The sequence below is a fragment of the Bombina bombina genome, chromosome 3 (genome assembly GCF_027579735.1).
Source record: "Bombina bombina isolate aBomBom1 chromosome 3, aBomBom1.pri, whole genome shotgun sequence".
Classification (NCBI taxonomy): Eukaryota; Metazoa; Chordata; class Amphibia; order Anura; family Bombinatoridae; genus Bombina; species Bombina bombina.
The window spans coordinates 221,405,864-221,432,008 of record NC_069501.1 but is presented as its reverse complement, the minus strand read 5'-3'; the positions used below and the strand labels follow the sequence as shown (position 1 = coordinate 221,432,008).

The 26,145-nt window shown below is 40.9% G+C and overlaps 1 protein-coding gene across 2 annotated transcripts in view; it reads left to right on the top strand.

The window, feature by feature from the left end:
• Positions 1-26,145, top strand: part of TAOK1 (TAO kinase 1) — a 613,695-nt gene that overhangs the window by 290,462 nt on the left and 297,088 nt on the right. For both annotated transcript variants that reach the window (XM_053706161.1, XM_053706162.1), the window contains exons 6-7: positions 15,287-15,332; positions 17,581-17,677. In XM_053706161.1, the coding sequence (XP_053562136.1) occupies positions 15,287-15,332; positions 17,581-17,677 (143 nt within the window). The remainder of the gene's footprint in view (positions 1-15,286; positions 15,333-17,580; positions 17,678-26,145) is intronic.

Genomic DNA, 26,145 nt, shown 5'->3' with positions numbered 1-26,145 from the left:
TGTTTTCCAGGTCATCCAGTCTTTCCAATAATACTGCATTTTGCCTCTGGAGCTGTGTGACATTTGTGGTTGTTTCTCGCTGTCTGACCTTAGTATCTGAGATTCTTTGTTAAGCATGTGTTAATCTTGTTGATAATTGTTTAAATTCTTATGAGAGTTAATCCATCCCATTTTGGAGTTGTTCAATCTTTGGGAGGAATAACGCTGAAAACTGTGTGACTATAGGGTGTGTTTCCTTTAGTTGAGTCATCTGTTGTATCCTCTGTATTAGTTTCAGCGTGCATTTCTGCCTGATGTCTTGCTTTTCGCTCTGCGTGCTTGTTCTTGGAAGCCATTGTTTCCGTTTTTTTCTTGAAGCTGCGATTATATTTGTGCATACAGTGGGTGTAGCGGATACTTAGTTAGCAAACCAGGAATCAGCAAAGCAGTATAAAAGCGGAAATGTATATCCCAGCACTCAGCCATGTAGCCTTCCTCAGCCTGCGCAGCTGAGGAAGTTGTAGCTCAGTGTTATTTTTGGATATCCTGAGAGTGAAATCAAGCCAACCTGGAGGGCTCTTGTCTCTACACAATTTTTGTGTTGAATTTTTTATCGCTTCATTAATCCTTGCATGAGTGGATCAGGGCATTGAGGGGGATCAGGTCAAGGGATCCTACTCCTCATCATGTGGCTGCATTTCTGTATATAAATTTGTGATCCGTATTTTATTCAATGTCCCTTTTCCCTTTATCTGTAGTGGGTCCAATGATTGGAGGTCACCTTCTGATGCAGACAACTTTAGGATGACCCTGACCCTCTGTATCTATACGTTGGGAGTGTGGTGCCAATAAAAGGATGATGAAAGCAAAAAGTTGTGCACTTTAGTTTTAATTCCCAGCTGCTGTGGCCCTTTGCCTCCACTTGATGGCAGTCCAAGTACAGAAATGGCTGGCTGTAAGGACCAAAATCTATCTATAGCTTGTAAAGTTAACTGTCCTGAGAGTATACACAGCACTATTATATCAGCTCCTGGCTTGCCCAAAAAAACGACTGTCTCATATATCCCTTTTGTTTTAGTATTGTACTTGTTAGGAGCAATTATAATATAGCAGTTTGGTTAGATCTAGTCACTTTGTATTATTGGTCTAAAGAGGTCCTTGAGTTACAGTAGGGCGGTATGTGTTGCCAGTACTCACTATGGTTTGTGGGTCTGTATGGTCTCCCTCCTTTGGGTTTTTGTGACACCCGCCGTGTCCCTCTGATGTGCGTTGCCTTTAGGAGAGATGTGCCGTTATTTCTTTGCCTTTTCCCGTCAGGCAAGATGGCACCGGTGCTTTCGCGATTCTTTTAGATCAACTGTCTGGGTGCTGGGGCACAGTTTATATCCCCACACGCTATTCTGGCCGACACTGACCGATCCCTGGATGTTTGGGACCTTGTGGTTGTGTAAGGCTGATGCTTGGAAGCATTGGAAGCGGCTCTATTCAAACTTCTAGCCTCTGTTTTACCAGAGCTCTCAGTCCCTGCTGCTACTCAGTAGCTCCGCCTCCCGGAAGTCCTCCCTCCCTAGGCTTTTAATGATCGCAACAGTGTGAATTATTTCACTTCTAACTTTGAACACTTTTCCCCTCACAAAGGGTTCACAAAGGGTTCATCGCCACCGATGGATTTAGAAACATTTTGTGTCTGCACATATCTGCAGTCTGACTGTTTTATTTAGCTGAATGAAAAGTGTTGTCGGCTATGTTATGATGGCGGTGCACTAAGTTTTCTGAGATCTGTTTTACTCTATGGGATCTGTAATTATTAGTAGGGGATTAGAGCGGTATAGTTTTCCCCTATATTTATTTATTTTTTGCGGTACTGGCTCAAGGATTTTATCACCATTTTGGAATTGACTTGCTTCATTAGCGGTCCAAGTTTCCTGCTGCATCATTGAAGCTTGAGTGCATCAATCTTCGCCTTAGCGGAGTACAGTGCAATATTTATGTTCATGTATTTCACGAGGGGACTAATTTTTTTTTATTTTTTTTTCTGATGGTACTTATTTCTCATGTCTGAATATGTAAATGCTATCTTTATTTTTCAGGACGTTTATTTCCTATATTGGTTGCAATCTGGTGGCAAATAAGGAAACTGCATGCTATATTTATGGTTATGCATATTTCTGGAGCCCTTATATTAAATAGGTGTATGTAGACTATTAACTCTTCTTCATTGGACTTTGCTTCTCTGTTGTGGGAACATCTTTATAAGATGCTACATATTTCTGGGGTTCTTATATTGGATTATGAATCTAATCTTTATTTTGAATCTTGGTAGTGTCTGCCATCTATTGGCGGTTTTTATGTATATAATGTATCATATTTTTAATATTTTATGTGTTTCATATGCATTCAATTTCTCCTGTTAAGTGTAGTCAGTCCACGGGTCATCCATTACTTATGGGATATTAACTCCTCCCCAACAGGAAGTGCAAGAGGATCACCCAAGCAGAGCTGCTATATAGCTCCTCCCCTCTACGTCACACCCAGTCATTCTCTTGCACTCAACTAATAGATAGGATGTGTGAGAGGACTGTGGTGATTAAACTTAGTTTTTATATCTTCAATCAAAAGTTTGTTATTTTAAACGGCACCGGAGTGTGTTGTTTTCTTCTCAGGCAGAATTTGAAGAAGAATCTACCTGAGTTTTTGTGTATGATCTTAGCGGACGTAACTAAGATCCATTTGCTGTTCTCGGCCATTCTGAGGAGTAAGGTAACTTCAGATCAGGGGACAGCGGGCAGGTTCACCTGCAAAGAGGTATGTTGCAGTATATTATTTTCTAAGGAATGGAATTGACTGAGAAAATACTGCTAATACCGATATAATGTAAGTACAGCCTTAAATGCAGTAGTAGCAACTGGTATCAGGCTGATATGTATATATGTTTACACTTAAGTATTTCTGGGGAATGGCACTTCACTGGGAAAATACTGTATGCATATAACTTTTAGCCTATCTTGCAGTGTGAGCGACTAGCAGCAGGCTTTTAATGACATTTCATAAATTAGATTTTAAACGTTTGCTGGCATGTTAAATCGTTTAATTATCTGAGGTACTTGGTGAAAAATTGTTTTGGGCGTTATTTTCCACATGGCTGTCGTTTGTTTTAAATTAAAACAGTTTACTGAGCTTCCCTCACTGTTGTAGTGTGAGTGGGAGGGGCCTATTTTGGCGCTTTTACTACGCATCAGAAATTCAGTCACAGTCTGCCTTTTTCTCCCTGCATGATCCAGGACGTCTCCACAGAGCTCAGGGGTCTTCAAAACTAGTTTTGAGGGAGGTAATCACTCACAGCAGACCTGTGAGACTGTGCTTTGACTGTGATAAAAACGCTTATATTTTCAATTGTTATCCGTTTTTTCTGATATTAAGGGTTAATCATCCATTGCTAATGAGTGCAATCCTTTACTAAATTTGGTTTCTATAACTAATCCGGTTCATTGTTATTCAACTGTGACAGTTTTTGTGTGCTTCTTAAAGGCACAGTAACGTTTTACATATTGCTTGTAAATTTAGTTGAAAAGTATTTCCAAGCTTGCTAGTCTAATTGCTAGTTTGTTTAAACATGTCTGACACAGAGGAATCTCTTTGTGCAATATGTTCAAAAGCCAAGGTGGAGCCCAATAGAAATTTATGTACTAATTGCATTGATGCTACTTTAAATAAAAGTCAATCTGTACATGTTAAGCAACATTCACCAGACAACGAGGGGGAAGTTATGCCGACTAACTTGCCTCACGTGTCAGTACCTGCATCTCCCGCTCAGGAGGTGCGTGATATTGTAACGCCAAGTACATCAGGGCGGCCATTACAAATCACTCTACAAGACATGGCTAATGTTATGACTGAAGTTTTGTCTAAATTGCCAGAACTTAGGGGTAAACGAGATCACTCTGGGATGAGAACAGAGTACGCTGATAATGCTAGGGCCATGTCTGATACTGCGTCACAATTTGCAGAGCATGAGGACGGAGAGCTTCATTCTGCGGGTGACGGATCTGATCCAAATAAACTGGATTCAGACATTTCAAATTTTAAGTTTAAGCTGGAAAACCTCCGTGTATTACTAGGGGAGGTGTTAGCGGCTCTGAATGATTGTAACACAGTTGCAATCCCAGAGAAAATGTGTAGGTTGGATAAATATTTTGCGGTACCGAAGAGTACTGACGTTTTTCCTATACCTAAGAGACTTACTGAAATTGTTACTAAGGAGTGGGATAGACCCGGTGTGCCTTTCTCACCCCCTCCTATATTCAGAAAAATGTTTCCAATAGACGCCACCACACGGGACTTATGGCAAACGGTGGAGGGAGCAGTTTCTACTTTAGCTAAGCGTACCACTATCCCGGTGGAGGATAGTTGTGCCTTTTCAGATCCAATGGATAAAAAGTTAGAGGGTTACCTTAAGAAAATGTTTGTTCAACAAGGTTTTATATTACAACCCCTTGCATGTATTGCGCCTGTCACGGCTGCGGCAGCATTTTGGTTTGAGTCTCTGGAAGAGACCCTTGACTCGGCGCCATTGGATGAGATTTCTCACAAGCTTAAAACCCTTAAGCTAGCTAATTCATTTATTTCTGATGCCGTAGTACATTTAACTAAACTTACGGCTAAGAATTCCGGATTCGCCATTCAGGCACGCAGAGCGCTGTGGCTAAAATCCTGGTCAGCTGATGTAACTTCTAAATCGAAATTACTTAACATACCTTTCAAGGGGCAGACTTTATTCGGGCCCGGTTTGAAAGAAATTATCGCTGATATTACGGGAGGTAAAGGCCATGCCCTGCCTCAAGACAGAGCCAAACCTAGGGCTAGACAGTCTAATTTTCGTGCCTTTCGTAACTTCAAGGCAGGAGCAGCATCAACTTCCTCTGCTCCAAAACAGGGAGGAGCTGTTGCTCACTACAGACAAGGCTGGAAACCTAACCAGACCTGGAACAAGGGCAAGCAGGCCAGAAAACCTGCTGCTGCCCCTAAGACAGCATGAAGTGAGGGCCCCCGATCCGGAAACGGATCTAGTGGGGGGCAGACTCTCTCTCTTCGCCCAGGCTTGGGCAAGAGATGTCCAAGATCCCTGGGCGTTGGAGATCATATCTCAGGGATATCTTCTGGACTTCAAAGCTTCTCCTCCACAAGGGAGATTTCACCTTTCAAGGTTGTCAACAAACCAGATAAAGAAAGAGGCGTTTCTACGCTGTGTACAAGACCTTTTACTAATGGGAGTGATCCACTCAGTTCCGCGGTCGGAACACGGACAAGGGTTTTACTCAAATCTGTTTGTGGTTCCCAAAAAAGAGGGAACCTTCAGACCAATATTGGATTTAAAGATCCTAAACAAATTCCTAAGAGTTCCATCGTTCAAGATGGAAACTATTCGGACAATCTTACCCATGATCCAAAAAGGTCAGTACATGACCACAGTGGATTTAAAGGATGCTTACCTTCACATACCGATTCACAGAGAACATTACCGGTATCTAAGGTTTGCCTTCCTAGACAGGCATTACCAGTTTGTAGCTCTTCCCTTCGGGTTGGCTACGGCTCCAAGAATCTTTACAAAGGTTCTGGGCTCTCTTCTGGCGGTACTTAGACCGCGAGGAATTTCGGTAGCTCCGTACCTAGACGACATCCTGATACAAGCGTCAAGCTTCCAAACTGCCAAGTCTCATACAGAGTTAGTACTGGCATTTCTAAGGTCGCATGGGTGGAAAGTGAACGAAGAGAAGAGTTCTCTCTTACCACTCACAAGAGTTCCCTTCTTGGGGACTCTTATAGATTCTGTAGAAATGAAAATTTACCTGACAGAGGACAGGTTAACAAAGATTCTAAATGCTTGCCGTGTCCTTCATTCCATTCAACACCCGTCAGTGGCTCAATGCATGGAGGTAATCGGCTTAATGGTAGTGGCAATGGACATAGTTCCTTTTGCACGCCTGCACCTCAGACCGCTGCAATTGTGCATGCTAAGTCAGTGGAATGGGGATTACTCAGATTTGTCCCCTACGCTGAATCTGGATCAAGAGACCAGAGATTCTCTTCTATGGTGGCTTTCTCGGCCACATCTGTCCAGGGGGATGCCCTTCAGCAGGCCAGACTGGACAATTGTAACAACAGACGCCAGCCTACTAGGTTGGGGCGCTGTCTGGAATTCCCTGAAGGCTCAGGGATTATGGACTCAAGAGGAGAGTCTCCTTCCAATAAACATTCTGGAATTGAGAGCAGTTCTCAATGCCCTTCTGGCTTGGCCTCAGTTAGCAACTCTGAGGTTCATCAGGTTTCAGTCGGACAACATCACGACTGTGGCTTACATCAACCATCAGGGATGATGGAAGTATAAAAGATAATTCGCTGGGCAGAGTCTCACTCTTGCCAACTGTCAGCGATCCACATCCCAGGAGTGGAGAACTGGGAGGCGGATTTCCTAAGTCGCCAGACTTTTCATCCGGGGGAGTGGGAACTTCATCCGGAGGTCTTTGCCCAAATACTTCGACGTTGGGGCAAACAAGATATGGATATCATGGCGTCTCGCCAGAACGCCAAGCTTCCTTGTTACGGGTCCAGGTCCAGGGACCCGGGAGCGGTCCTGATAGATGCCTTGACAGCACCTTGGACCTTCAGGATGGCTTATGTGTTTCCACCCTTCCCGATGCTTCCTCGTTTGATTGCCAGGATCAAACAGGAGAAAGCATCGGTGATTCTAATAGCGCCTGCGTGGCCACGCAGGACCTGGTATGCAGATCTAGTGGACATGTCATCCTGTCCACCTTGGTCTCTGCCTCTGAGACAGGACCTTCTAATTCAGGGTCCTTTCAAACATCAAAATCTAATTTCTCTGAAGCTGACTGCATGAAAATTGAACGCTTGATTTTATCAAAGCGTGGATTTTCGGAGTCAGTAATTGATACCTTAATACAGGCTAGGAAACCTGTTACCAGGAAAATTTACCATAAGATATGGCGTAAATACTTACACTGGTGCGAATCCAAGAACTACTCATGGAGTAAGGTTAGGATTCCTAGGATATTTTCTTTTCTACAAGAAGGTTTAGAAAAGGGTTTATCTGCAAGTTCTTTAAAGGGACAGATTTCAGCTCTGTCCATCCTTTTACACAAACGTCTGTCAGAAGTTCCAGACGTTCAGGCTTTTTGGCAGGCTTTGGCTAGGATTAAGCCTGTGTTTAAGACTGTAGCTCCACCGTGGAGCTTAAATTTAGTTCTTAACGTTTTACAGGGTGTTCCGTTTGAACCCCTTCATTCCATTGATATCAAGCTGTTATCTTGGAAAGTTCTGTTTTTAATGGCTATTTCCTCGGCTCGTAGAGTCTCTGAGTTATCAGCCTTACATTGTGATTCTCCTTATTTGATTTTTCATTCGGATAAGGTAGTTCTGCGTACTAAACCTGGGTTCTTACCTAAGGTAGTTACTAACAAGAATATCAATCAAGAGATTGTTGTTCCATCATTGTGCCCTAACCCTTCTTCAAAGAAGGAACGACTTCTGCACAATCTAGATGTAGTCCGTGCCCTGAAATTTTATTTACAGGCAACTAAAGATTTTCGCCAAACTTCTTCCCTGTTTGTCGTTTATTCTGGACAGAGGAGAGGTCAAAAAGCATCTGCTACCTCTCTATCCTTTTGGCTTCGTAGCATAATACGTTTAGCCTATGAGACTGCTGGACAGCAACCTCCTGAAAGGATTACAGCTCATTCTACTAGAGCTGTGGCTTCCACTTGGGCCTTTAAGAATGAGGCCTCTGTTGAACAGATTTGCAAGGCTGCAACTTGGTCTTCTCTTCATACTTTTTCCAAATTTTCCAAATTTGACACTTTTGCTTCTTCGGAGGCTGTTTTTGGGAGAAAGATTCTTCAGGCAGTGGTTCCTTGCGTATAAAGATCCTGCCTGTCCCTCCCGTCATCCGTGTACTTTAGCTTTGGTATTGGTATCCCATAAGTAATGGATGACCCGTGGACTGACTACACTTAACAGGAGAAAACATAATTTATGCTTACCTGATAAATTCCTTTCTCCTGTAGTGTAGTCAGTCCACGGCCCGCCCTGTTTTTTATGGCAGGTCTAAATTTTTAAATTATACTCCAGTCACCACTGCACCCTATAGTTTCTCCTTTCTCGTTTGGTTTTCGGTCGAATGACTGGGTGTGACGTAGAGGGGAGGAGCTATATAGCAGCTCTGCTTGGGTGATCCTCTTGCACTTCCTGTTGGGGAGGAGTTAATATCCCATAAGTAATGGATGACCCGTGGACTGACTACACTACAGGAGAAAGGAATTTATCAGGTAAGCATAAATTATGTTTTCTTCATATTAGGAGACTATCACGCTGAGGTTCATGGCTATCATCGACCTGAAAGACGTTTCCTTGATGTTGCTATTCTCAAAGAACATTTTCAATTCCTTCGGTTTGCCTTTCAGGACAAATCCTTTTTTCGGCCTTGTCACTGCCCCTCAAATCTTTATAAAGGTTCTGGGGGCTCTTCTGCCAGTGATCAGGTCTCAGGGCATTGTGGTGGCTTCGTACCTGGATGATATCTTGGTTCAGGAGCCATTTTTCATTTAGTAAGATTTTTTTTTTGGGATTCTCGGTTGTAACACGAGTGGAAGGTGAATGTGGAGAAGAGTTCCCTGGTTCCAGATTCCAGGGTATGCTTTTTGGGAATCATAGATTCTCTGTCTATGAAGATTGTTTCTGACGGAGTTCAGGAAATCCAAAGTTCTTGCTACCTGTATTTCTCTACAGGTCTCTATTCATCCGTTGGTGACTCTGTGTAGGGAGGTAATGGTTTATTCCTTTTTGCTCATATCCATCTGAGTCCTCTACAGTTATCTTGTTCAGACATTTGATCGGAGTCCTTACGGATCTCTTTAAGAGGATAGTCCTAGTCTCAATTTCGAGAGACTCTCTATCTTAGTGGATTTTCAGGATCATCTGTCTCAGGTCATTCTGTCCACGGATGCCAGCCTGTTGGGCTGGGAAGCAGATTAGGGTGCTTTAAAGACTTAGGGATTTTGGACCTGAGAGGATTCTTTTCTCCCAATCAACATCTTGGGAACTGAGAACAGTCTTAAATGCTCTACAGCTGGGCCTTAGCTATGTTCGGTCCGATTTATCAGATTTCGGTCTTACATCCTCTCCTTATTGGCTTATTTCAACCACCAGGGAGGAACTCAGAGTTCCTTGGCTATGAAGGAGGTGACTCACATTCTGCAGTGGGCGGAAGCTCACGATTGTCTCCTATCTGTCATCCACATTCCAGGAGTGGACAACTGGGAGGTGGATTTTCTGAGCAGACAGACTTTTCATCCCGGTGAGTGGACTCCCCTTCCGGAAGTGTTCTCTCAGATAACCCTCAGATGGGGGGTTCCAGAGTTGGATCTGATGACGTCTCATCAAAACGCCAAGGTCCAAAGTACGGTTCAAGGTCAAGAGATACTCGGGCTGCTCTGACAGATGCTCTAGCGTTTCCTTGGATCTTCTCTCTGGCATACCTTTTTCTTCTGATCTTCTCTCTGGCATACCTTTTTCCTCTGTTTGCTCTCCTTCCACGAGTCAATGCTCATATCAAACCAGAGAGAGCATTGGTAATTCTAATAGCTCCTGCATGGCCTCGCAGAATCTGGTTCGCGGATCTGGCAAGGATGTCATCTCTTCCTCCTTGGAGGTTACCTCTGAGGAAGGACCTTCTAATTCAGGGTCCATTCCTGCATCCAAACCTGGATTCTTTGAAGCTGACTGCTTGGAGATTGAACGCCTAGTTCTGTCTAGAGGTGGTTTTTCTTAAGCGGTCATTGATTGCTTCAGGCTTGCAAACCTGTTACTCGCAAGATTTACCATAAGGTACGGCGTAAATATCTTTCTTGGTGCAAATCTAAGGGTTTCTCCTGGAGAAGGGTGAGGATTCCCTGTATTTTATCTTTTCTTCAGGATGGGCTCGAGAAAGGTTTGTCAGTCAGTACTCTGAAGGGTCAGATTTCTGCACTGTCTATTCTTTTGTACAAACGTCTGGCAGATTTGCCAGATGTTCAAGCTTATGTTCAGGCCCTGGTCAGAAACAGGCCTGTGTTTAATCCTTTTGCTCCTCCTTGGAGCCTTAACCCCTTAACGACCGAGGACGTGCAGGGTACGTCCTCAAAAAAAAGGCAGTTAATGCCTGAGAACGTACCCTGCACGTCCTCGGTGTGGAAAGCAGCTAGAAGCGATCCTGCTCACTTCCAGCTGCTTTCCGGTTATTGCAGTGATGCCTCGATATGGAGGCATCCTGCAATAACCTTTTTAAGCCATCCGGTGCAGAGAGAGCCACTCTGTGGCCCTCTCTGCACCGGAGATCGGTGGCTCCCTGCGTTGGTGGGTGGGAGCCGGACCGGGAGGCGGGTGGCGGCCATCGATGGCCCTGGTTATGTGCAGGGGGGGCGAGATCATGAGCGGGGGCGCGCACGGACGCGTGCGAGTGCACGGGAGGGCGCGTGCACGGGGAGGGAGCGGGTGGGAACCGCTACACTACAGAAAATTTATTAATAAAAAATGTTTAAATGTTTAAATGTCTAAATATTTAAAAAAAAAAAAAAGATCAGCAAGGTGGTGGGGGTTTGTCTGTGTGGGGGGGGAAGCTACACTACAGAAAAAAAGCACTTTTTTTTGCAAACTGGGTACTGGCAGACAGCTGCCAGTACCCAAGATGGCCCCCAATGAGGCAGAGGGGAGGGTTAGAGAGCGGTTTTGGGGGGGATCAGGGAGGTTGGGGGCTAAGGGGGGGATCCTACACCCTAGAATATGTAAATATGCTAAAAAAAAATTTTTTTTTTTTTTTTTTTTTTAAAAAACCCTTTTATTTTAGTACTGGCAGACTTTCTGCCAGTACTTAAGATGGCGGGGACAATTGTGGGGTGGGGGAGGGAAGGGAGCTGTTTGGGAGGGATCAGGGGGTGGGATGTGTCAGGTGGGAGGCTGATCTCTACACTAAAGCTGAAATTAACCCTGCAAGCTCCCTACAAACTCCCTAATTAACCCCTTCACTGCTAGCCATAATACACGTGTGAGGCGCAGCAGGATTTAGCGGCCTTCTAATTACCAGAAAGCAACGCCAAAGTCATATATGTCTGCTATTTCTGAACAAAGGGGATCCCAGACAAGTATTTACAACCATTTGTGCCATAATTGCACAAGCTGTTTGTAAATTATTTCAGTGAGAAACCTAAAATTGTGAAAAATTTAACTTTTTTTTCAATTTGATCGCATTTGGCGGTGAAATGGTGGCATGAAATATACCAAAATGTGCCTAGATCAATACTTGGGGTTGTCTACTATACTACACTAAAGCTAAAATTAACCCTACAAGCTCCCTAAAAGCTCCCTAATTAACCCCTTAACTGCTGGGCATAATACACTTGTGGTGCGCAGTGGCATTTAGCGGCCTTCTAATTACCAAAAAGCAACGCCAAAGCCATATATGTCTGCTATTTCTGAACAAAGGGGATCCCAGAGAAGAATTTACAACCATTTATGCCATAATTGCACAAGTTGTTTGTAAATAATTTCAGTGAGAAACCAAAAGTTTGTGAAAAAATTTGTGAAAAAGTGAACGATTTTTTGTATTTGATCGCATTTGGCGGTGAAATGGTGGTATGAAATATACCAAAATTGTCCTAGATCAATACTTTGGGATGTCTACTAAAAAAAATATATACATGTCAAGGGATATTCAGGGATTCCTGAAAGATATTAGTGTTCTAATGTAACTAGCGCTAATTTTGGAAAAAAGTGGTTTGGAAATAGCAAAGTGCTACTTGTATTTATGGCCCTATAACTTGCAAAAAAAGCAAAGAACATGTAAACATTGGGTATTTCTAAACTCAGGACAAAATTTTGAAACTATTTAGCATGGGTGTTTTTTGGTGGTTGTAGATATGTAACAGATTTTGGGGGTCAAAGTTAGAAAAAGTGTGGTTTTTTTCAATTTTTCCTCATATTTTATATTTTTTTTTATAGTAAATTATAAGATATGATGAAAATAATGGTATCTTTAGAAAGTCCATTTAGTGGCGAGAAAAACGGTATATAATATGTGTGGGTACAGTAAATGAGTAAGAAGAAAATTACAGCTAAACACAAACACCGCAAAAATGTAAAAATAGCCTTGGTCCCAAACGGACAGAAAATGGAAAAGTGCTGTGGTCATTAAGGGGTTAATCTTGTTCTTAAAGTGTTGCAGCAGGCTCTGTTTGAGCTGATGCATGTTGTTTCCATAAAATTGTTATCTTGGAAGGTTTTGTTCTTATTGCTATTTCTTCCGCTCACAGAATTTCTGAGCTTTCGGCTCTGCAGTATGATTCCCCGTACCTTTATTTTTTTCAGGCAAGGCGGTCCTTCGTACTAATTTGGGTGTTCTCCCTAAGGTGGTGTCGGATCAAAACATTAATAAGGAAATTATTGTTCCTTCTTTTTGTCCTAATCCTTCTCATAAGGAACGTTTTTTGCTTAACTTGGATGTTGTGCGTGCTCTAAAATTTTACCTACAAGCTTCTAAAGATTTTCGGCAATATTCTGCCCTCTTTGGGTTTTTTTTTTCTAGAAAGCGTAAGGGTAAGAAGGCCTCTTCTACTACCCTTTCCCTCTGGCTAAGAAATATGATTCGTTTTTCTTATGAGACAGCTGGATTGCAGCCTCCTGAGAGAATTACAGCTCATTCCACTAGGGCTATCTTCCTTATCTTGGGTTTTCAAAAATGAAGCTTCAGTGGAACAGATTTGCAAAGTGGCCACATGGTCCTCTTTGCATACTTTTCCCAAATTTTACAAATTTTATACTTTTGTCTCGGCTAAAGCCTCTTTTGGGAGAAAGGTTCTTCAAGCGGTAGTGCCTTCAGTTTAGGTCCTCCTGCCTTTTTCTCCCTCCCTTTTCATTCCGTGTCCTCTTGCTTGGGTATTGGTTCCCACTAGTAATTGGAATTACGTCGCGGACTCTCCATGCCATAGGAAAGAAAACAAAATTTATGCTTACTCGATAAATTTCTTTCCGGGCATAGAGAGTTCACGACCCCGCCCTCTTTCTAAATTATAATTCGGTCGTTTTTTGAGTAAACCTCAGGCACCTCTATACCCTTGTGTTTGTTCTTTTTCCATTTTCCTTCGGCTGAATGACTGGAGAGTATGGGTAAGGGAACTTACACTTAACAGCTTTGCTGGCGTGCTCTTTGCCTCCTCCTGCTGGCCAGGAGTTGAATATCCCACTAGTAATTGGAATGACGTTGTGGACTCTCCATGCCCGGAAAGAGAGAAATTTATCAGGTAAGCATAATTTTTATTTTTATTGTGTGTTCTTGTGGCAGCATATTCATTTGTGTTCACTACTATTTTGTAGTAGTTGCCCATCAATTTATTCCCCATCCTTTTAATTAGAGCATACAAAAAAAAAATCCATTCTTCTTCTTGCTTTTTTCTCTTTTTCCTTTAAAGCACTAAATGGCAGTCGTGTTTGCACAGTATGTAACATTGTTAAAAACATTCTTTCAAAACTGCTTTCATATAGTGATCCAAACATGTGACCCACTCATTTTTCAACCAAGAGATTTGAAGTAAATTTGATCACAAATGTAAATTTGAAAGTTTGTTGGGGGGTTTTCCGTAAATTGCGCATATTATATAAATCATGGCAGAATATTTTTGAGTTTTATGTCCATTTAATGAAGTTGAAACTTTTTGAAATCTAGAGTTTTAAAGATTCTCCTCTTACTCTATTTACAGTTAAAGACAACCGCAAGGGCTTCAGGTTTGCTGCGTTAGAGCCTCCTTATGTCTTTGCTGGAGGAGATCGGTTTATAAAAAGCAGGTGTTTTTATAAAGCAGGTGAAATAAGAGGCCGTTGATAAAGCTTTCTCTGACCTACATGTAAACACTCAGAAATACATACTCTGGATCCTTACGGAAAGGACAGAAATTAGCAAGTTTAATAACATAATTTATGTGAGAACTTACCTGATAAATTAATTTCTTTCATATTGGCAAGAGTCCATGAGCTAGTGACGTATGGGATATACATTCCTACCAGGTGGGGCAAAGTTTCCCAAACCTCAAAATGCCTATAAATACACCCCCCCCCCCCACACACACCCACAATTCAGTTTAACGAATAGCCAAGAAGAGGGGTGATAAGAAAGGAGCGAAAGCATCAACAAGGAATTGGAATAATTGTGCTTTATACAAAAAAATCATAACCACCACAAAAAGGGTGGGCCTCATGGACTCTTGCCAATATGAAAGAAATGAATTTATCAGGTAAGTTCTCACATAAATTATGTTTTCTTTCATGTAATTGGCAAGAGTCCATGAGCTAGTGACGTATGGGATAGAAAATACCCAAGATGTGGAACTCCACGCAAGAGTCACTAGAGAGGGAGGGATAAAAATAAAGACAGCCAATTCCGCTGAAAAAAGAATCCACAACCCAAATCAAAAAGTTTTAATCTTATAATGAAAAAAACTGAAATTATAAGCAGAAGAATCAAACTGAAACAGCTGCCTGAAGAACTTTTCTACCAAAAACTGCTTCTGAAGAAGAAAAAACATCAAAATGGTAGATTTTAGTAAAAGTATGCAAAGAAGACCAAGTTGCTGCTTTGCAAATCTGATCAACAGAAGCTTCATTCTTAAAAGCCCAGGAGGTAGAAACTGACCTAGTAGAATGAGCCGTAATCCTCTGAGGCGGGGATTTACCCGTCTGAATTGTGGGTGTGGTGGGGGGGTGTATTTATAGGCATTTTGAGGTTTAAGAAACTTTACCCCTCCTGGTAGGAATGTATATCCCATACGTCACTAGCTCATGGACTCTTGCCAAGTACATGAAAGAAAAAATTAATTTCTTATTATTAAGTATAATCTCTGTCTGAGCCATCTGTGTATGGCAAATAAAAAGATTTAGGGAAAACAGCCATGTGGTGCACCTGAGTAGATTAATGTAGCAAGCTATCCCTGTGTATAATACCGCACTCATATTTACAAAGGTATAAGTTTCACAGATGTATAGTTTCAGGAAAGTGTAACGGCTGGATGACTTGATATGTAGAGTAATGGGAGGAATCGAACAATTTTTAATGCCATATAGTTTCTATCTACTCAGGTAGGTGTGGAACTACATATTCACATTATAATCAATAATTTATGAGCTGTTCATATTATGTGAAGTACAAATCTAATTTATCATTCTGTGTTTGATGGAAAGGTTAATTGTTTTCTATACATTTTCTTAACAGCTAGTCATGGAGTATTGTCTAGGATCTGCATCAGATTTACTAGAAGGTAATTATGTAATCATATTATAACATATTACGGCCAGCATTTTTTATAGTGAATATCTATTATTATTATATAAAAAATTAGTTAAATACAATTACACACAAAAGCAAAACTCCTTTTTTTTTTTTTTTTTTTTTTTTTTTTTTTTAAAAGAAAGAGAAAATATAACAGAGCCAAATACTGTACTAGTTTAGATATCTGTCCAAAGGGAGATTGGCAAGGAAAGGATGGTCACTTACACTCTCATATGCAGACATTATTTTGCTGAAATCTGACTACGCCTCTTCCAGATTGGGCAAGGAAGGTATCCACCACACCATAAAACCACATTGCAAGTCCATGCTGATGTTATAGGATAACTTGTAATTTTGGTTATGTAAATATATAGTATACCTACACTTAAAAGCAATCCTACTGTGACATTATGAGGATTATTTTGATACCAAACATGACATGTCTGTCATATTTGGTCATCCAGTACCATTAAAGTGATTATAACATGTCAAGATATCCTAGAGTGTCACCTCTGATTGACCTCAGGTTAGTATCTTGATAGGGAGACTGTTTTATGTCATTCTGGGTTGACTTCTTTGACTGAAGAAAAAAAAAAATTCTTCCCAAAACATTGGATTTTTTTTTTTTTTTTTTTTTTTTAAATAGTTTTGCTGTGAACGGTGTACTGACTTACCCAGGCTGCTCTGCAGAAAACTGTAAACACACATTTTCCCCAATATATCTATCCTTATTAATTCCTGGTGGATATTAGCTTTCTCCTTAATATATTTACATAAGTGCCATGCACAGTGAAGATTATTACTGAAACTGTAACCGTTTTGCTTATACATATGTTTTGGAAAAGAGCTTCTTTTTAAACTGATGGTAAATCCTAACTTTTGTGAAACTCTAGGATTTACCATTGAAACAAATAAAGGGGACTTTCATTCATGAAGTATAAAACACTTCAAACTGAAAGTTTATTTATTTGTTCCAAGTGATTGCCGTACTAAGGCAGCCCAGTTGCAGAACGCTATTTTCGCTATTTGGCTGAGAGGTGACGTTACCACCACTTTGCCAATAGCCATGCAGGAAATCCGGCTTGGCGCCTCTCAGCCAAATAGTGAAAATAGCGTTCTGCTGGTGGGCTGCCTTAGCTGCTCAGTGTGACGATTGCTTGGAACAAATAAAGGAGCTTTCAGCCCCCCTTATTTGTTCCAATAGTAAATCCTAGGATTTACCATCACTTTAAAAATAAAATGCATCCATGATGAGTATTATAAATCTGAGTTTTATGTTCCTTTAACTATATACTTGAATCAAATGTAAAAAAAAATCTGGTACAAATTAAAATGCTTTTTATTTTATTAGAAGTATTAACTTGTGAAAAATCTTTAGTGAACCAGATGTGGTCTGTGGGTCCTAATTTGAGTAGCCCTGATGTAAATACTTTTTTTTTTTTTAACTTTCGTAGTTTAGTGCTTAATTGCTTAGGTGTGCTGTGCCTTTAAGTTAAAGAAACAAATCATCCTTATAGCACTCATTTAACAACAAATTACTTGCTTTTCATTTTATACTTAGCACACCAATATTAATCAATATTATTCATAAATATAAAAATCTAAAATATTTAGGAGACGCTTTTTAAAAAAAATGCCGGAACCCATTATGAAGGAAATGACTTCCTTTAGTCATTGTTCTATCTATCTTAAATTAACTCATATTCCATATGACAACTCCATTATAGTGAGTTACTTAGAATATGCATCTTTCAATAATGCAAATTTTAAATGAAACCTACCCGTTTCCTGCAGCCTTTATCCAGCCACCACTAAGTGTTGTATATATTTTATTTAAGTTAATTAGAACTCCATTGAAAAGAATGGCTTGTGTAATATGCCCTCTGATTTACTGTCCTTTGCAGCTATATATATTTTTTGTTTGTTTCATTTTAAAGCTGTAAATCAGAAATTCCGGTAACAAATATAAAACATCTACTTTGATTTGCCAGATTGGCATTAATTATAATTCATAAACAATCGCTGACCGCTGCCTGTTAGTGAATAATTAATAACATGTAACTATGGCTACTCTTTGTAATTTCTCTAAATTGCACTCCAGGTATTAAAAACTATTGGGAGCTAACTAAATTAAATTCCCTGAAATAAAGAAAAAAATTGCTTTGTGTTGTCACTAACTGTAAAGATAGCGATTAAAAATCAATGAATAAAAAGTTTTTTCTTTTTTTTTCTCCCAGTACATAAAAAGCCATTGCAAGAAATTGAGATAGCAGCTATTACACATGGGGCACTGCAGGGATTAGGTTATTTGCATTCTCACAACTTGATACATAGGTAAGTACATATTCATTCTCTTTGCTACTGAGTTGTGTAGTTCTGTATTGTAAAGTACAACTAACATATTGCTTAAAGGGGTGTTAAACAGTAAAACAGTAAATACATGCAAGACATAATGATGCATTCAAAGCTAACAATTAGCCTTATAATAATATGTATATGTGTGTGTGTATTTTTACATTTTCTTATTAAATGGGAAGAGTCCACAACTACATTCATTACTTTTGGGAAATCAGAACCTGGCCACCAGGAGGAGGCAAAGACATCACAGCCAAAGGCTTAAATACCTCCCCCACTTCCCTCATCCCCCAGTCATTCTTTGCCTTTCGTCACAGGAGGTTGGCAGAGAAGTGTCAGAAGATTTTAGATAGTCTCTTATGGAGGGTAGTACTCTTCAAAATGGGACTGGAGTTTCAAGTAATTTTGTTAGCCTCTCAGTGAGAGCATGGATGAAAGTTAGAGCCCAGAGATGCAGGGAGATTCTGTCTGTGAAACCATCCCGACTCATATTAACAGCTCCTTAGCAATCATCGTTAACGAGTTTCGCTGCCTGCTTTCTTCTCTTAAGTCCATGTCAGAAGAGAGGCTATTATCTGTCACACTTGAAGGGCCGTGTTCCTATTCCACGGCGTTGATTCCGGTAAGATAGTTTCATTTTACTTTGATGATGTTATAAGTAATGTAAACGAAGAAGTCAGGGTCTCAGTGGGACACCTTTATCTTTGTATGGAATCAAGGGTTAATATCTCCTGAGGGGGGTTATTGAACAGGGGAGACTTTAATCATGTTTATAATGTGATTCTGTCTGCTAATATGTAGCGTCACTAGGGCTTGTGGCTAGTTCGGAACATAACGGCTTTTTCTTGTCAGGCTGCGCAGCCCTTGTAGGCCTTGGCACGTTTTCTTTCGTTTTTTTTTTTATGGCCTGCACGACGCACCTTGTGATGAGGCGTGGCACGCTTCTGTGTTCCATTTCTATATTCCTGAATGCGTGGCGACGGAGGGAAAAAGTCTGTCCGCTAGCTGTCTGGGTCTCAGGAGGTGGTGAGTGCCCCAGCAATTGGGCGTGTAAGGTGGCATTTTATTTTTGTCTATCCATAATTTCTATATACCAAGTTATGGAGGATTTTTTTAGAGACAGATGAAATGGCCTGGGTAATCCATGCCCATCAGTTATGTTCCAAATGCCGCTCTAGAGTGCTCTCTTTTCCCGATACAGGGAACGTAGACTCCGCCGAGCCATCCGCCCCTGGGGATCCCATATCCCATGCGGCGCGTCCCTTAGAACCTTCTTTGGCTACGCAAGCAGGTGTCTCTAATGCCGTTACCCCTTCTCTGGGTGGTAACTTGTTTCCTCCAGAGGTTACGGCACGGTTCCGCATGGCCATATGCATCTTCCAGAGCAGGTGTTACTGAGATACTGTCCGTGTTATGCTAACCGGGGATCGTCAGGCATGGGATCGACTGGGTCAGATCAGCCATCTGGGGAAGCGGTTTCCTCTGAAGCTTCATGGGCCCAACCCTCAAGGTTGTCAGTTGCCCCGGTGGAGGTAAGTCTTGCTTTTCATTACAGACTGGCGCGCCTTTGTGTCCTACTACGGCATGTTTTTGCGGTGCTGGAGGATCCTATTGCTAATTGGGTGAGGGATCCTTGGTATTCTGTTCCAGATGGCAAGCTGGGTTAAACGTGTGGGGATGAAGTAATCTCCTTGTCTCCAATGTTCCTTTCTTTCTTTCATGTAATTAGCAAGAGTCCATGAGCTAGTGACGTATGGGATATACATTCCTACCAGGAGGGGCAAAGTTTCCCAAACCTCAAAATGCCTATAAATACACCCCTCACCACACCCACAATTCAGTTTTACAAACTTTGCCTCCTATGGAGGTAGTGAAGTAAGTTTGTGCTAGATTCTACGTTGATATGCGCTCCGCAGCAAGTTGGAGCCCGGTTTTCCTCTCAGCGTGCAGTGAATGTCAGAGGGATGTGAGGAGAGTATTGCCTATTTGAATGCAGTGATCTCCTTCTACGGGGTCTATTTCATAGGTTCTCTGTTATCGGTCGTAGAGATTCATCTCTTACCTCCCTTTTCAGATCGACGATATTCTCTTATTTATATACCATTACCTCTACTGATTCTCGTTTCAGTACTGGTTTGGCTTTCTACAAACATGTAGATGAGTGTCCTGGGGTAAGTAAATCTTATTTTCTGTGACACTCTAAGCTATGGTTGGGCACTTTGTTTATAAAGTTCTAAATATATGTATTCAAACATTTATTTGCCTTGACTCAGAATGTTCAACATTCCTTATTTTCAGACAGTCAGTTTCATATTTGGGATTATGCATTTGAATTAATCATTTTTTTCTTACCTTCAAAAATTTGACTCTTTTTTTCCCTGTGGGCTGTTAGGCTCGCGGGGGCTGAAAATGCTTCATTTTATTGCGTCATTCTTGGCGCAGACTTTTTTGGCGCAAAAAATCTTTTCCGTTTCCGGCGTCATACGTGTCGCCGGAAGTTGCGTCATTTTTTGACGTTATTTTGCGCCAAAAATGTCGGCGTTCCGGAAGTGGCGTCATTCTTGACGCCAAAAGCATTTAGGCGCCAAATAATGTGGGCGTCTTATTTGGCGCTAAAAAAATATGGGCGTCGCTTTTTTCTCCACATTATTTAAGTCTCATTTTTCATTGCTTCTGGTTGCTAGAAGCTTGTTCTTTGGCATTTTTTCCCATTCCTGAAACTGTCATTTAAGGAATTTGATAAATTTTGCTTTATATGTTGTTTTTTCTCTTACATATTGCAAGATGTGTCTCGTTGCATCTGAGTCAGAAGATACTTCAGGAAAATCGCTGTCTAGTGCTGGACCTACCAAAGCTAAGTGTATCTGCTGTAAACTTTTGGTAGCTATTCCTCCGGCTGTTGTTTGTATTAATTGTCATGACAAACTTGTTAATGCAGATAATATTTCCTTTAGTAAAGTACCATTGCCTGTTGCAGTTCCTTCAACATCTAAGGTGCAGAATGTTCCTGATAACATAAGAGATTTTGTTTCTGAATCCATCAAGAAGGCTATGTCTGTTATTTCTCCTTCTAGTAAACATAAAAAATCTTTTAAAACTTCTCTCCCTACAGATGAATTTTTAAATGAACATCATCATTCTGATTCTGATGATTCTTCTGGTTCAGAGGATTCTGTCTCAGAGATTGATGCTGATAAATCTTCATATTTATTTAAAATGGAATTTATTCGTTCTTTACTTAAAGAAGTACTAATTGCTTTAGAAATAGAGGATTCTGGTCCTCTTGATACTAATTCTATACGTTTAGATAAGGTATTTAAATCTCCTGTGGTTATTCCAGAAGTTTTTCCTGTTCCTAATGCTATTTCTGAAGTAATTTCCAAAGAATGGGATAAATTGGGTAATTCATTTACTCCTTCTAAACGTTTTAAGCGATTATATCCTGTGCCGTCTGACAGATTAGAATTTTGGGACAAAATCCCTAGAGTTGATGGGGCTATTTCTACCCTTGCTAAACGTACTACTATTCCTACGTCAGATGGTACTTCATTTAAGGATCCTTTAGATAGGAAAATTGAATCTTTTCTAAGAAAAGCTTATCTGTGTTCAGGTAATCTTCTTAGACCTGCTATATCATTGGCTGATGTTGCTGCAGCTTCAACTTTTTGGTTGGAAACTTTAGCGCAACAAGTAACAGATCATGATTCTCATAATATTATTATTCTTCTTCAGCATGCTAATAATTTTATCTGTGATGCCATTTTTGATATTATTAGAGTTGATGTCAGGTTTATGTCTCTAGCTATTTTAGCTAGAAGAGCTTTATGGCTTAAGACTTGGAATGCTGATATGGCCTCTAAATCAACTCTACTTTCCATTTCTTTCCAGGGTAACAAATTATTTGGTTCTCAGTTGGATTCTATTATCTCAACTGTTACTGGTGGGAAAGGAACTTTTTTACCACAGGATAAAAAATCTAAGGGTAAAAACAGGGCTAATAATCGTTTTCGTTCCTTTCGTTTCAACAAAGAACAAAAGCCTGATCCTTCATCCTCAGGAGCAGTTTCAGTTTGGAAACCATCTCCAGTCTGGAATAAATCCAAGCCTGCTAGAAAGGCAAAGCCTGCTTCTAAGTCCACATGAAGGTGCGGCCCTCATTCCAGCTCAGCTGGTAGGGGGCAGGTTACGTTTTTTCAAAGAAATTTGGTTCAATTCTGTTCACAATCTTTGGATTCAGAATATTGTTTCAGAAGGGTACAGAATTGGTTTCAAGATGAGACCTCCTGCAAAGAGATTTTTTCTTTCCTGTGTCCCAGTAAATCCAGTGAAAGCTCAAGCATTTCTGAATTGTGTTTCAGATCTAGAGTTGGCTGGAGTAATTATGCCAGTTCCAGTTCCGGAACAGGGGATGGGGTTTTATTCAAATCTCTTCATTGTACCAAAGAAGGAGAATTCCTTCAGAACAGTTCTGGATCTAAAAATATTGAATCGTTATGTAAGGATACCTACGTTCAAAATGGTAACTGTAAGGACTATCTTGCCTTTTGTTCAGCAAGGGCATTATATGTCCACGATAGATTTACAGGATGCATATCTGCATATTCCGATTCATCCAGATCATTATCAGTTCCTGAGATTCTCTTTTCTGGACAAGCATTACCAGTTTGTGGCTCTGCCGTTTGGCCTAGCTACAGCTCCAAGAATTTTTACAAAGGTTCTCGGTGCCCTTCTGTCTGTAATCAGAGAACAGGGTATTGTGGTATTTCCTTATTTGGACGATATCTTGGTACTTGCTCAGTCTTTACATTTAGCAGAATCTCATACGAATCGACTTGTGTTGTTTCTTCAAGATCATGGTTGGAGGATCAATTTACCAAAAAGTTCATTGATTCCTCAGACAAGGGTGACCTTTCTGGGTTTCCAGATAGATTCAGTGTCCATGACTCTGTCTTTAACAGACAAGAGACGTCTAAAATTGATTTCAGCTTGTCGAAACCTTCAGTCACAATCATTCCCTTCGGTAGCCTTATGCATGGAAATTCTAGGTCTTATGACTGCTGCATCGGACGCGATCCCCTTTGCTCGTTTTCACATGCGACCTCTACAGCTCTGTATGCTGAATCAATGGTGTAAGGATTACACAAAGATATCTCAAATAATATCTTTAAAACCGATTGTACGACACTCTCTAACGTGGTGGACAGATCACCATCGTTTAATTCAGGGGGCTTCTTTTGTGCTTTCGACCTGGACTGTAATTTCAACAGATGCAAGTCTCACGGGTTGGGGAGCTGTGTGGGGATCTCTGACGGCACAAGGAGTTTGGGAATCTCAGGAGGTGAGATTACCGATCAATATTTTGGAACTCCGTGGAATTTTCAGAGCTCTTCAGTCTTGGCCTCTTCTGAAGAGAGAATCGTTCATTTGTTTTCAGACAGACAATGTCACAACTGTGGCATACATCAATCATCAAGGAGGGACTCACAGTCCTCTGGTTATGAAAGAAGTATCTCGAATTCTGGTTTGGGCGGAATCCAGCTCCTGTCTAATCTCTGCGGTTCATATCCCAGGTATAGACAATTGGGAAGCGGATTATCTCAGTCGCCAAACGTTGCATCCGGGCGAATGGTCTCTTCACCCAGAGGTATTTCTTCAGATTGTTCAAATGTGGGAACTTCCAGAAATAGATCTGATGGCGTCTCATCTAAACAAGAAACTTCCCAGGTATCTGTCCAGATCCCGGGATCCTCAGGCGGAGGCAGTGGATGCATTATCACTTCCTTGGAAGTATCATCCTGCCTATATCTTTCCGCCTCTAGTTCTTCTTCCAAGAGTAATCTCCAAGATTCTGAAGGAATGCTCGTTTGTTCTGCTGGTAGCTCCGGCATGGCCTCACAGGTTTTGGTATGCGGATCTGGTCCGGATGGCCTCTTGCCAACCGTGGACTCTTCCGTTAAGACCAGACCTTCTGTCGCAAGGTCCTTTTTTCCATCAGGATCTGAAATCCTTAAATTTAAAGGTATGGAGATTGAACGCTTGATTCTTGGTCAAAGAGGTTTCTCTGACTCTGTGATTAATACTATGTTACAGGCGCGTAAATCTGTATCTAGAGAGATATATTATAGAGTCTGGAAGACTTATATTTCTTGGTGTCTTTCTCATCATTTTTCTTGGCATTCTTTTAGAATACCGAGAATTTTACAGTTTCTTCAGGATGGTTTAGATAAGGGTTTGTCCGCAAGTTCCTTGAAAGGTCAAATCTCTGCTCTTTCTGTTCTTTTTCACAGAAAGATTGCTATTCTTCCTGATATTCATTGTTTTGTACAAGCTTTGGTTCGTATAAAACCTGTCATTAAGTCAATTTCTCCTCCTTGGAGTTTGAATTTGGTTCTTGGGGCTCTTCAAGCTCCTCCGTTTGAACCTATGCATTCATTGGACATTAAATTACTTTCTTGGAAAGTTTTGTTCCTTTTGGCAATCTCTTCTGCCAGAAGAGTTTCTGAATTATCTGCTCTTTCTTGTGAGTCTCCTTTTCTGATTTTTCATCAGGATAAGGCGGTGTTGCGAACTTCTTTTGATTTTTTACCTAAAGTTGTGAATTCCAACAACATTAGTAGGGAAATTGTGGTTCCTTCATTATGTCCTAATCCTAAGAATTCTAAGGAGAAATCGTTGCATTCTTTGGATGTTGTTAGAGCTTTGAAATATTATGTTGAAGCTACTAAGTCTTTCCGTAAGACTTCTAGTCTATTTGTTATCTTTTCCGGTTCTAGAAAAGGCCAGAAAGCTTCTGCCATTTCTTTGGCATCTTGGTTGAAATCTTTAATTCATCTTGCCTATGTTGAGTCGGGTAAAACTCCGCCTCAAAGGATTACAGCTCATTCTACTAGGTCAGTTTCTACTTCCTGGGCGTTTAGGAATGAAGCTTCGATTGATCAGATTTGCAAAGCAGCAACTTGGTCCTCTTTGCATACTTTTACTAAATTCTACCATTTTGATGTATTTTCTTCTTCTGAAGCAGTTTTTGGTAGAAAAGTACTTCAGGCAGCGGTTTCAGTTTGAATCTTCTGCTTATGTTTTTCATTAAACTTTATTTTGGGTGTGGATTATTTTCAGCAGGAATTGGCAGTCTTTATTTTATCCCTCCCTCTCTAGTGACTCTTGTGTGGAAAGATCCACATCTTGGGTAATCATTATCCCATACGTCACTAGCTCATGGACTCTTGCTAATTACATGAAAGAAAACATAATTTATGTAAGAACTTACCTGATAAATTCATTTCTTTCATATTAGCATGAGTCCATGAGGCCCACCCTTTTTTTGTGGTGGTTATGATTTTTGTATAAAGCACAATTATTCCAATTCCTTATTTTATATGCTTTTGCACTTTTTTATCACCCCACTTCTTGGCTATTCGTTAAACTGAATTGTGGGTGTGGTGAGGGGTGTATTTATAGGCATTTTGAGGTTTGGGAAACTTTGCCCCTCCTGGTAGGAATGTATATCCCATACGTCACTAGCTCATGGACTCTTGCTAATATGAAAGAAATGAATTTATCTGGTAAGTTCTTACATAAATTATGTTTTTTTGTGCATCTTATTCCAGTTCTGAGCTTTTTGAGAATGGAGTCTGATTGGCTGCTCCTGTTGGTGTACCCATTCTTCATGGGCGTTCACCTGTGGGTGCTGCCCTCTTTTTCTCATTCTGTTATGATTTTTCCTTTGGGAAATATTTCTTCTCTGGAATCTGATACTAGCAATTTTGTGATCGCTTGGGCGCTTCTGTGGAAGTCTCATGTTAAGGTGTTAGTACACTGTTATGTCTTATATCCTTTTTGTCGATTCCTATTGGGGTCTCAAATTTTCTGTGGCCTGGGTCAGTTGGAGTGCCCCATGTAGCAGACTGGTCCTGATAGGGCGCTATCTCTGTTCCTTATGGTCTATATCATCCACGTGGTGCTGGTGTAACTGGCTGACTTGGCTGGGTGGTTAGTTACTCACTCGGATGAGGAGTTATTATTCTGGGGTCTCTTCAGCTTCAATAATGCTTTGCTTTTTGCTAAGAGTTTTCATGAAGTGAACCTCCCAATAATTTTTTGAGGCTCTGCCCATGCAGGGCTAAAATAAAAAAATGAGGAACATGGTAGAGGAAGCCTTCGTTCATTGACGTCAGGCTGGTTCTCCGTCGGCCTTTTGGGGCATCAGGGTCAGTCCTATCTGTCATGTTCCTCTTGGGCGGGCAGATCCTACTAGGGTTCTCTTGGGGTGATTGTCCTTATTTTATATTTTGAGGCTCCCCTTTTGGATTTTGTTTCCTTGATGACGGTACCTCTTCAGATTGAGGTGGAGGGGCCTTTTGTCTTTTTCCTTGGTTGGCTTCAGGTCATCTGTTGCTGGAACTACTCTGCTTCCGGAATCTCGTCTGCTCCCATTCTTTGTGAGATTT